The sequence below is a fragment of the Centruroides sculpturatus genome, unplaced genomic scaffold, assembly GCF_000671375.1.
Source record: "Centruroides sculpturatus isolate CEXI.00-Female unplaced genomic scaffold, Cexi_2.0 scaffold290, whole genome shotgun sequence".
Taxonomy (NCBI): Eukaryota; Metazoa; Arthropoda; class Arachnida; order Scorpiones; family Buthidae; genus Centruroides; species Centruroides sculpturatus.
In genome coordinates this window covers 331,070-344,140 of record NW_019384526.1, presented here as the reverse complement: position 1 = coordinate 344,140, position 13,071 = coordinate 331,070, and the positions used below count along the sequence as shown (strand labels likewise).

Sequence of the window (13,071 nt, the reverse complement as noted above, 5' to 3'; positions counted from 1 at the left end):
TGGCAGGAGCAAATCTTTTTGGGACTCTAACGTCAGGAAAATGAAGACAAATCCTTCGAATGGTGAAGACACTTGAAGGAACAACAAAAGAATCGAAAGGAGCTTAAAGATCTTAATATTTTGCCCTTGTTTTTTACGTCACGAGGTGACGTAGAACATATACATGCACATACACACGACAGCTATTTAAGAAATTGTCCTGTTTAGCACACAACAAGTCTACTTCAATTCTCGAGGCATACCACACCAATAAAAGGAGTCCTTAAATTGTAAATATGTAGTTTTAGTTTAGTGTTTTTTTTTTAATTTTTTAATTAGAACTGACGACATTTAAGCTTGATTTTTTTGACACTTATAATGAAAAAGAATTATTGATATAATGTAGAAGCAGATGACGATGTAGGCCTACTTCTTCACAAGTTGACACTCCAATGCATTGTTAAGTTTATTTTTTTATTATTTATTTTTATTTTTTATTATTTTTTATATATTATTTTTTTTTGCATAACGTCAAACGAATTAAGACACATTACTCACTGAATCAAGCATTTACTTTCTATCGTATTTTTTAGTTCGGCCATTTGTGCTTCTATTGTGTTCTTCCATCCTGGAGATAAATAACAGAAAAAAATATAAAGTTTATGAGAGAATATATTGCTTAAGTTACGCGTAACGCCACGTTATGCGTCAGTGAACTTATTTTATAATTAAAACATAATGTTGAGGGGGGTGTTTTGCGTTTTTATTCATCGTCACATCGCTCCCCTTTGTGACGCGCGCTGATTACATTTATTGAGTAACTAGCGGTCTATTTTCTCATTTACATAAAATACGAAAATATTAATTTAAAAAAGTTAATGAAATCGGTGGGTGAAATAAATAGAATTTTATTAATTCATATATTTTCCGAAAAATCGCTCGCAAATCGCGTCGCCTTCGCGCATGGATGCAAGAAGCGACGTCTAAAAGTATATCGATTTTTTTTTTTTTGTTTTTGTTTTTTTTAATTTTTAAAATTAAACTTTTTTGCTTTTTTTTTTTTTTTAAAAATATTATATAATTTGCATATTTAATAAAGTAAGATTTAAAAAATAATAATAATAAATCGTTAGAATCGCGAGTTATTTATCGTCGGCGCACGCGATGTGACGCGGCGAGGTGATTTTTTAACGCGGCGCTTAGAGAACGACAGTAAACTTTTATACTAAGCATCATTAACTTATAATTTATGCCATACTTGTGAAGTCATCTTGTTCTTCTGCTTCTGCTTCAGCCGCTATTTCTGCAGGAGTTTTCTTTCTTCGATTGAGACTACCTTCAGGCATAGGTTGGTTCAATGGATCAATTTCTTTTTCTTCTTTCTTCTTGATGCCGTACTGTAAATAAAAAACTAAATAATAAAAAGAATTCAAACTAAAAAAAAAATCTACACCTTGTCTNATATAATTAAAAATAAATTTGGCATGAATTACTATTATTATTTTATTACAAAATACATTTTTAATTAAATGCATAAGCATATAATTATAAATTTGTCAGAAAATTGTATTTGGTAGACAGTAACTATTTTGTATGTAACTCGGGAAATAATTAAATTTTAACCTTAATGAAGCTGTTTGTAATTTGAATTTTAGCATTTTATATTAATTATAATAAACGTAAATATATATTCGTACAGTCGGATGCTATACGAAGCTACGCGATGCGACGTGTCGCTAACGCCATCATCTCTTCTATATATTGCTCACCATTTTATGCATTTTATCAAGCCCCACATACATTCTTTAATATAAACGAAGGTTTTATAATGTTATCGTATCGTGTAGTGCTAAAATCTTATGTATTGAAACGGCTCTTTCATAAAGGTTTAGACCACTTTGCTGCGATGCGACAACATATATTGGTTACCACGTGCATTAGACTTGCATACACTCTTTTAATTAATACAGTAGAACCTGTAAACGGTGGCCATTTTTACAGGATGGTTTCTGTTCCAAACAGCGGCCAATTTTTTATGTCTATTGTACAGAAGTTCGACTGTACATTAAAAGAATGGGAAATAATTGACAAACCTCAAGAAAAACAAAAACATCACATAACTTTATTTTTCAAAATTTATTACAGTTGATTTTTTTTCTTTCATTGTTAAGAATATTCTTAATACCACTTTACATAATTTTGTATGCGCTCATGCACCAAGTGCATGATTCAACAATACAACTGTATGTAATAATTCATTCTCGAGACAAATACAGACAACTTTCTCAAAGCTATTTGTTTTAAGTTACAGTCTATTCAGTTGATTTACTCGACACACACGACGTCACTCAAGATTCAAAAAAATTAAAAAATAAAACCCAAAAAATATTTAAATAAAATTCCAATATCGAGTCATTTGTATAAATGACATTTAAAGAGATTTCCTTTTTCTTAATATATATATGTATATATACACTGTATTATTTGCATTTTAAATACAAGTTTAAAGGTTATATGACGATTTTTAAATTGAGATTACAAAATTTCACGCCTACAAATAGATGATTGCACGATATTCGCGTGTTTTGCAAAGGTTTTATTTATATTCTATCATTTTTCTGCAGGTTATACGAAGCAAAATGCATATAGTGTAACGATTTACGTTAATTCATAAACTGATGGGGTCGAAGAAACACAAGTTTCTAATTGGAGGAATGGTAAAAAATAGGTGTTTACGAATAGACTGTAATTATATTATTGCTCATATAATTAGATTTTCTGTTGGAAAATCTTGGAAAATTGGTATATCACTACGAAAACGTTCCTAATTTTCGTTTCTTTTAAAGAATACGAAGATAAAAATCAATTTTCCCGCACTATTATGTAATTTATAATGGTATATTGTATACAATTGTAAAATGGGAAGTGTAACATAATAACATTAGTAATAATTAAGGTTTTCACAGGGATTATACAAAGAGAACGGTTACTAGGTGCTATATATGTGTATACACTAAGGCTCAACAGTTAATTTTGTAAGGAAGTAAATTTGTGAAAATGTATTTTAATTTGTGTATTGAATAATAAGATAGTTTTAACGCTTTTTACAGCTTTATACATAGTAGAATTAGAATTAAGTTAATTGTAAATATATATAATGTATAATATATACAAATTATAATAATATTTCGAGCTACACAGCTTCTCAATTTAAAATAATAGAGGATGCTGTTGATACTCCTGATGCTTTTGATCAACAACAAATTCCATATAGAAAAGCCAGTATCCTAGTATCAATACTACACTTCAATAAATAAATTTTTTAACATATTTTATATTGAACTTTAAATAAAAAAAATAACATATATTTTCTTTTTATTTAAAGCCAACTCGTAGATATTCTTTACGAGGATTTNCTCTTAATTTTATTTATTTATTATTATTATTATTATTTTATAATGAAATTTTCTTTTAAAAATCCCGAGCGAATTTAAAAATATGCGCGATCGAATAAACGATCGATCGCGCAACATAATTAATAAAACCCGACTGATATACTGTATTTCTTACATTAGATATCATTCATACAGCTTTAATAATTGATATATTTTTCCCACTTTCGAGGTCACTAAACTGCAATTTATTGTAGGAGAGTGAAGCGAAACTCTGCCAATTCGCTTACTTACGATACTTCATCATTGTTATTATTATTATTATTATTATTATTTTAATAAATCTATATAACATTCACCATGGGGATTAGTAAAAGTACAAACTGAAGTAGAACCACAACTCGGTGCACTCTATCACAATTAGGGATTAGTAAAATTAAAATGAAAAACATACAATTAGGGGTGGATATAGAAGTCGAAATGAAAAATCTACAGTGCTACGCGGTCGTTGTCGAAAACCATAGTTTGATCATTGACGTCAAAGTCGTATCGTGGAAGGTGGTGTGTTAGTGTATAGTACAAGTGACTAACTAAAATGGAGCACTCTACCAAGGCACTTACACCATGCAATTTGGTATGAATACAACAAGAAACTATCTAAGGCTATCTTACTACATTCTATAACACCACGGGACATATAATTGTTTTTTTTTTATCTTTTTTTTTAATAATACAAATATAGCTTCTTTCTATATTCTGTATTGTTTTTTTTTCTTAATGGTTCCAGGAATATTGAGGCGGGATGCCTGTTTTTTTGTGATTTTTTTTAGCAGTCTGCATGTTGATGTTAGCAAGACAAAGGCTTGTTTTTCCTGTGGCATTTTGTTAATTAACTCAAAAAAAAAAATAAAAAATAAAATAAAATAATCAAAATGATAAAAGACTAAAGAGATGATTCGCGATCATTTTTACTTATTATTATTATTATGTTTATATATATATTATATATATAATAGCGAGAGTTAAAAGGCAGCTAATGGCTTACCAAACATTTACTTACAGGTACACTAGTGCGCAGAATACCGACACAAAACGGAGGAGAAACATGAAATAACGTCACTGACATCACTACTAACTTGGTTAATATTAAATTAAATATATATATATATATATACCTTTTACATAGATTCTACGTAATGTTTAAAATATTTAACGTGCTAAAGGATGAGTAATTTCCTCTTTATGCATGGATTTACAGATGGATACAATCACCTAAACCTTAAATAAAGCGGGTTATTTTCATAAATTTAAAGCTTTTAGAATTAATTTTTCCACTTAAAAAAAAATATTTTTTTTACTTAAGTTTATAATTAAATAAAGTTTGGTTAAGGAAATTAATTTTGTATAAGGTCTTTTTCCTTTTAAAAAATACCAAGGAAAACATCGAATAAAAATTGTAAAAGCCAATAAATATCCAGAATAAAGTCTAGGTAAAGTGGTTAATGAACCTTTTAGAAGAATCACGCTTGTGAAAATTTAATACAAAACTCGTTAATGTTACAGCCGAGTGTGATATTGAATTTCTTATGAAATCAATTTTATCCGTTTGATAAAATAAAATAAAAAAAAGGGGAGACTTATTTTGTACAATAATACTAGAAAGCAATATCGAAAGTACGAAACAGAAAGAAAATTGCAATATTGGACAGTGAGGTGTCAGTATAACTTTGTCTTCCCTCTTTTTTTTCCTCTATATTAGAGTGAAACAAGTAAAGAGAACAGAAAAATAATCTTCTAAACAAAGTTTGGCACAAATAGGATAAAACTTTGATTCCAAACTCCAAGTTAAACAGATTGTTTTGAAATGTCGTATGATGGCTTTGGATGTAAACTGAATGATTTCTCATATATATATATATATATAAAGGATACTGAATTCTTTATTTTACAAGAAACCAATGCATATATTAAACTTCTCATGCAGAAGAATGTGTTGAAGGGAGAAGAATTGGATCAAAATAAAATTCGCTTCGAAACTAACTTAAATGGGAATTTTTCTACACAATCTTATATAATCGTATTTTAAGGATGCCACACGCTCCTTTGACTTTTTTTTATTCGAATTTTATGAAATTTTTAAGCTTTTTTCTACTAAGTCTATCGTACTAAACAGATAGAAAAAAAATCTCTCTCAGTTTTTTTTTACGCTGCTCTACGAGAGAAAATTGCAGGAAAAAAGGTAAAAAATAAAATTAAATTTAAATGAATTTAAATCATTTAAAGCCTTAAATTCTAACATCAACATTTAAGTACTGATTGCGTGGGTATCGCTGCGCGTACGATCGCGTCGCGTTGCTTAGCGCACCTATTTATCCAGCCTATTGATTTTTCTGTCAAGTTTACATTAGCGCATATAACTTTTACGTATCTACGAGTTAATAGCAAAAACACATTCATCTAGCGATTGTTAGTGGGTTTTCGACCCGACGTCACCATACGAGCGCGATGCTAAGCGACGTTAGTTAACACACCACGCTTTAAACATAGTTAAGTGTTTAGTTCTGGACGCATTATAATTTTGTTTTCTTTTTAATAATACAATTCCTGGGGATGAATTAGTAAACGTTCTGTAACGTCACCGACTAGATACACGAAGAACGTTCGCGTCGCGTCGGCGCGCTACGATGCGAAGCGATGATTTCCTTTCATTTGTTTTCCACTTATTACACAAACTCACCTTAATTATAACCAGTTCAGTTATATTTTATAAATATATATATATAACCATATTTAATAATATTGAAGCGAATCTCACCCCTGTCATGAAGAAAAAATAATATTAATAAATATACACATATATATCATAATGTTAGCTTACGAAACGAAAAAAAAAAACAATAGTAACACCAGATTTTTTCGATTAGTAAGCCCATATAATACCATTAAACACCGATATATTTGTATATATATATGTGTACAGTACATATATATATATACATAGAACATATAGATATAGCGAGATACATTCAGCACATGAAAGATTTCCTTCAATTTTTGGGGGTACTTAATTAATTTTTTCAAAATTTTTGCTGTATTTTATGGGCATGCTTCACGAGTATTTATATATATATATAATATGTATATATATATATATATATAAATCATTTTCGTTGTGTGGACTCTAACGTCAGGAAAATGAAGACAAATCCTTCGAATGGTGAAGACACTTGAAGGAACAACAAAAGAATCGAAAGGAGCTTAAAGATCTTAATATTTTGCCCTTGTTTTTTACGTCACGAGGTGACGTAGAACATATACATGCACATACACACGACAGCTATTTAAGAAATTGTCCTGTTTAGCACACAACAAGTCTACTTCAATTCTCGAGGCATACCACACCAATAAAAGGAGTCCTTAAATTGTAAATATGTAGTTTTAGTTTAGTGTTTTTTTTTTTTAATTTTTTAATTAGAACTGACGACATTTAAGCTTGATTTTTTTGACACTTATAATGAAAAAGAATTATTGATATAATGTAGAAGCAGATGACGATGTAGGCCTACTTCTTCACAAGTTGACACTCCAATGCATTGTTAAGTTTATTTTTTTATTATTTATTTTTATTTTTTATTATTTTTTATATATTATTTTTTTTTGCATAACGTCAAACGAATTAAGACACATTACTCACTGAATCAAGCATTTACTTTCTATCGTATTTTTTAGTTCGGCCATTTGTGCTTCTATTGTGTTCTTCCATCCTGGAGATAAATAACAGAAAAAAATATAAAGTTTATGAGAGAATATATTGCTTAAGTTACGCGTAACGCCACGTTATGCGTCAGTGAACTTATTTTATAATTAAAACATAATGTTGAGGGGGGTGTTTTGCGTTTTTATTCATCGTCGCATCGCTCCCCTTTGTGACGCGCGCTGATTACATTTATTGAGTAACTAGCGGTCTATTTTCTCATTTACATAAAATACGAAAATATTAATTTAAAAAAGTTAATGAAATCGGTGGGTGAAATAAATAGAATTTTATTAATTCATATATTTTCCGAAAAATCGCTCGCAAATCGCGTCGCCTTCGCGCATGGATGCAAGAAGCGACGTCTAAAAGTATATCGATTTTTTTTTATATCGTTTTGCTTATATTAAATTTTAAAAATAAAACTGTATGCATTTATTTTTTTTTTAAAAATATTATATAATTTGCATATTTAATAAAGTAAGATTTAAAAAATAATAATAATAAATCGTTAGAATCGCGAGTTATTTATCGTCGGCGCACGCGATGTGACGCGGCGAGGTGATTTTTTAACGCGGCGCTTAGAGAACGACAGTAAACTTTTATACTAAGCATCATTAACTTATAATTTATGCCATACTTGTGAAGTCATCTTGTTCTTCTGCTTCTGCTTCAGCCGCTATTTCTGCAGGAGTTTTCTTTCTTCGATTGAGACTACCTTCAGGCATAGGTTGGTTCAATGGATCAATTTCTTTTTCTTCTTTCTTCTTGATGCCGTACTGTAAATAAAAAACTAAATAATAAAAAGAATTCAAACTAAAAAAAAAATCTACACCTTGTCTACTTTTTATTAAAAATGAAGTTTTTATTTAAAATATATATATATATATATATATGTGTGCCTTTCAAGTAAATATTCTTTCAACAAACCAACCTATTGGATAGTCTAGAATTAAAAACAGACCTTTTATAATAGATTTTAATTTGATTTAGGACCGTCTAAATTTTTAATTTTATGTATATATGTATATATACACTGTATTATTTGCATTTTAAATACAAGTTTAAAGGTTATATGACGATTTTTAAATTGAGATTACAAAATTTCACGCCTACAAATAGATGATTGCACGATATTCGCGTGTTTTGCAAAGGTTTTATTTATATTCTATCATTTTTCTGCAGGTTATACGAAGCAAAATGCATATAGTGTAACGATTTACGTTAATTCATAAACTGATGGGGTCGAAGAAACACAAGTTTCTAATTGGAGGAATGGTAAAAAATAGGTGTTTACGAATAGACTGTAATTATATTATTGCTCATATAATTAGATTTTCTGTTGGAAAATCTTGGAAAATTGGTATATCACTACGAAAACGTTCCTAATTTTCGTTTCTTTTAAAGAATACGAAGATAAAAATCAATTTTCCCGCACTATTATGTAATTTATAATGGTATATTGTATACAATTGTAAAATGGGAAGTGTAACATAATAACATTAGTAATAATTAAGGTTTTCACAGGGATTATACAAAGAGAACGGTTACTAGGTGCTATATATGTGTATACACTAAGGCTCAACAGTTAATTTTGTAAGGAAGTAAATTTGTGAAAATGTATTTTAATTTGTGTATTGAATAATAAGATAGTTTTAACGCTTTTTACAGCTTTATACATAGTAGAATTAGAATTAAGTTAATTGTAAATATATATAATGTATAATATATACAAATTATAATAATATTTCGAGCTACACAGCTTCTCAATTTAAAATAATAGAGGATGCTGTTGATACTCCTGATGCTTTTGATCAACAACAAATTCCATATAGAAAAGCCAGTATCCTAGAATCAATACTACACTTCAATAAATAAATTTTTTAACATATTTTATATTGAACTTTAAATAAAAAAAATAACATATATTTTCTTTTTATTTAAAGCCAACTCGTAGATATTCTTTACGAGGATTTTAAATCCTATTGGCTTATATTCAACTTTAGCGAGTATCGACCTAGAGTAGGAAATCGTTCCATCAAATGGAACGTCGAGCATTTTGCTTATTCTTCTCATTCCATTGGAAATTTCGTGTGTATATGTATGTAGTCGAGTTTTCATCCATATATCTTTCCTCTTGTCAATGGATATTCCATCATGAATACTTGTCATAACAAGAAAACTGATGATAAGGGCAACTTGAGATTTACTACTCTTTGCCACTTATCTTTCATAAATATAATAATAGATAAATACTCAAAGTATAATCAAGAATTTTACATTGCTCAACGACAAGTAAAACTTCTCTGAGATTATAAATAATATTTTTTACTTTATTTTTTTGCTAAGTTACTATTGAGATATCAAAGAAAATGGCGTATAAATCCTTAGTATAGAAGGGGGATATGAAAAATTATGCTGTGATAGATAACATAAATTTGAATTTTTGTATATTTTATGGTTAAAAGATTTATTGAAGAACCCTTTTTTGTGTTTTTTGTGGCTTATTTCTTATCAAAAAAAGTATTTAAATTTTTTTTTGGGAGAGATAAATCATATCTTTCAGGCAGTTATGAATGACACCAACTTGTTCAAATTTAAATATATTTATCATCTACTTCTTTAAAAATATATATATTTCATGTATAATAGCAGTAAATTTATTGATATTTTCTTAATTTATTGTTATAAATTAAAATATGTAACAGGTATAAACTACGATGCGACATGATACGAATGACGAGTCATCAATTGAATATTGTTATTATTTTTTGAAATGTTTAATATTTAATTGTTTTATATTATTATAAAATATAATGAATTGTTTATTAATGCGGAATAATTTTTAAAAAAATATGGTAATCTCCACGTATATGTAAGAGCAATGCTGAATAGAAATACTCCTCTTGATCTCTCCTCTCCTCAGGAGGAGAGATGCTCTTTCTAAGAATCAAGAGCATCCTCCTGATGAACCTGATGCTCTTGATTATCATCGACTTCAATATGAAAGAGCCATCATCCTAGTATCAATTAAAAATATACTTTGATTAGTAAAATTTTAAAAAGTTCCTACTTACAATATAGTAACGAGTTACAGGTTACAGCTGAAATTACGAAGCTACTTGAGGAAAAACAATGCAACATTTGTGAGATCTCCAGGAGGGATTTTCTATAGAAAAACTGGCTACTATTTATGTGTTAGACACGCGAAGAAAACAGAAAATCCACATGTCTAGCCAGTCCTTTGATAAAACTACTACCAGTGTTTAATAGTTTTATCCACTCGATAAATGGTGGGCAATTTGGTAAAAGTGGAAAGGCCTCTTGTATGCCTTCACAGCACCAAATTGTTAAGCTATAGGACCAAAAGTCTAATTGTGTTCCCGTTTATGCAAATCTTCATTAAAAACATCTCTTTTCATGTACAATTTTTGAGATTTAATATATTTTACTATTGTATAAGAATGGAAGTATAAAAATTTACCTTATCTCTTATTTCTTGTCTCATTCTTTCCCTTTCTTCTTCCAACTTCCTATGCTTTTCTTTTCTCCTTTCTTCGGCTTCACGCAGCGCTTCCAATCTCTCCTGTTCAGCTTCCTCAGCAGCTTCTTTGTCTTCTGTAGATTCTCCATCACCTCCTATCTGACCTGAGATAATTAAAATTAAGATTAGATATTCACAACGTCGTGTTAAGGTCACCTGTTGAGAGAAATTCTTGTATAAGTTACTTTTTTCGATAATTAAACTGTAACTTTTTAAATGATATTACAATGATTTTCGCCTTTCAATTTAATTAACTGTTAAACATAAGACAGAAAAAAGGGATTAAAAATATATTTATATCTTATTTTTTAAATATAAATTAATATATTTTTAATTATTTCAGCGAATGATTTCTGCTTTCAGAAAAGTAACTTTAGTGAGTGATTTTGAGCTTTCATAATAGTAATTTTTGTGAATGATTTTGAGCTTTAATAATAGTAATTTTGTGAGTGATTTTGTGCTTTCATAATAGTAATTTTTGTGAGTGATTTTGAGCTTTCATAATAGCAACTTTTGAGTGATTTTGAGCTTTAATAATAGTAAATTTTGTGAGTGATTTTGAGCTTACATAAAAGTAACTTTGTTGAGTGATTTTCAGCTGTGGAAACAAAAGAAAGTTTAAGTTATTTTTATGAAAGCGTAGTTACTTTTACAGAAGATAAAAGGGTAAATAATCAATTGAATCTTTCTTCTAGACTAATAAATCAATAAATTACTGTCAGAGATTATAAGAAAAATGAATAAATGACACAGTTTATGTAGTGATTGATGACATTGCCGGCATATTCATCGTTCAAAGTCATATATCGCTAACGGGGCTTATTATAAAAATAAAAATATTAATTGCTACTGATGCTGATAGTAAATTTATTTATTTATAAAGAAATTAAATTTATATGAAAACTTTGAAGATATATAGGCCTACTGCTGAAAAAGTATGCAATTTTTAAAGGTTTTTAATATAAAATTGCAGTGGAAAAAAGTAAATATTTTGCAATAACGCGTGGAAAAATATGAAATTTTCATACTTCATGAAGTTTAGAAGGAATTTAAGTAAGTATTTTTTAATAATTTTTGAAAATAAATTATTTTCTTTAATTAGTTTTAAGGTAATTAAGGTTTTTTAAGGTGTAGTAAGGTTATTTTTAATGGGTAAACTATGAAAAAGATGATCACTATAACATGGTTTTTAAGTAAAGATATAACATAAATAAGCAATTTTTCATAATTTAATATATTTATTAAAGTAAAATAATAAATTTTACGTAATTCTTTAAAATAAGATTGTCTTTTTGTAATTTTTATTGCATAAAGTGAGATTAAACTCATTTAAAACAAATAGACAAGAGAAAATTCCTTAAAAAGGTCTTCTTTTTGGCTGTTTCTTCTCTTTAATAATGAAATCTTCCTTAAAGAAGGGGTTCTCTTTAAACACATCTGTTAAGAAGAGCTCTTCATTAAGGAAGGTCTTCTTTTTTAAAGAGAAATCTTCTTTAAGGAAGACTTTTCTTTTTAAGAAGGGATCTTCTTTAAGAAAGGTCTTCTGTTTAGACAGATATTTTCTTGTTAATAAGAGATCTTCTTTATGGAAGACCTTCTATTTTTAAGAAGGGATCTTCCTTAAAGAAGGGCTTCATCTTACACAGATCTTCACCTTCTCTTTGTTTTAAGAAACCTTCTCTTCCTTAAAACATTATTCTCAATTAAGAAAAATAATTTTTCTTAAAAGTTTAAATTCTTAAAAATCAAAATAATATATTAAAAGGCAAAATATATATATATAAAATAACTATCCACATGAATAAAGAAATAATAATAAAAATTACTTAAGATTTCATGAAAAAAAAATTAAAAATTGCAAAAGATATTCTTAAATAAACATAAAAATTTATTATATAAAGTTAAAATTTAAAAATAAATAACTCAAAAGTATTTAATTACAGAAAAATGACGTAAAGTATATCAAAAATTATTAATTAATTAAAATTAATGAAATAATAATAATAATAATAATAATAATAATAATAAATATCCCATTAAACTTTAGTGAAATTAATTCAGTGAAATTCAATTTTAAAAAATTCAATTAAATTTAAATGAATTAATACAATGAAAAGAATTAATAAAATTTAAATTAATTGAAGACGATAATGAATTTAAACGTATTTCAAATAAAAAAAATTACAATTTTATTTACAAATTAAAAAAAAAAATTTATTCTTTGTAAATTAAAATAAAATTATTTTTCAAATTTAAATATAATTAAATCTAATTGATATATAATTTTTAAATTCTAGATATTTATTTACTTTAAAATATTGTAAACATGAAGCTGAAGATAATTAAAAATGATATAATAATCCTTAAGAATTTAAATAAAATAATAATAATAATAATATATA

The 13,071-nt window shown here is 27.6% G+C and overlaps 1 protein-coding gene across 11 annotated transcripts in view; it reads right to left on the bottom strand.

The window, feature by feature from the left end:
• Positions 1–4,050: 4,050 nt before the first annotated feature.
• LOC111622875 (complexin-like) overlaps positions 4,051–13,071 on the bottom strand; it is a 244,259-nt gene continuing 235,238 nt past the window's right edge. For all 11 annotated transcript variants that reach the window (XM_023365322.1, XM_023365316.1, XM_023365317.1 and 8 more), the window contains 3 exons: positions 10,610–10,773; positions 7,766–7,904; positions 4,051–7,135 (listed from right to left, as the gene is read on the bottom strand). In XM_023365322.1, coding sequence (XP_023221090.1) covers positions 7,062–7,135; positions 7,766–7,904; positions 10,610–10,773 — 377 coding nt within the window. In that variant the 3' untranslated portion in view covers positions 4,051–7,061. The remainder of the gene's footprint in view (positions 7,136–7,765; positions 7,905–10,609; positions 10,774–13,071) is intronic.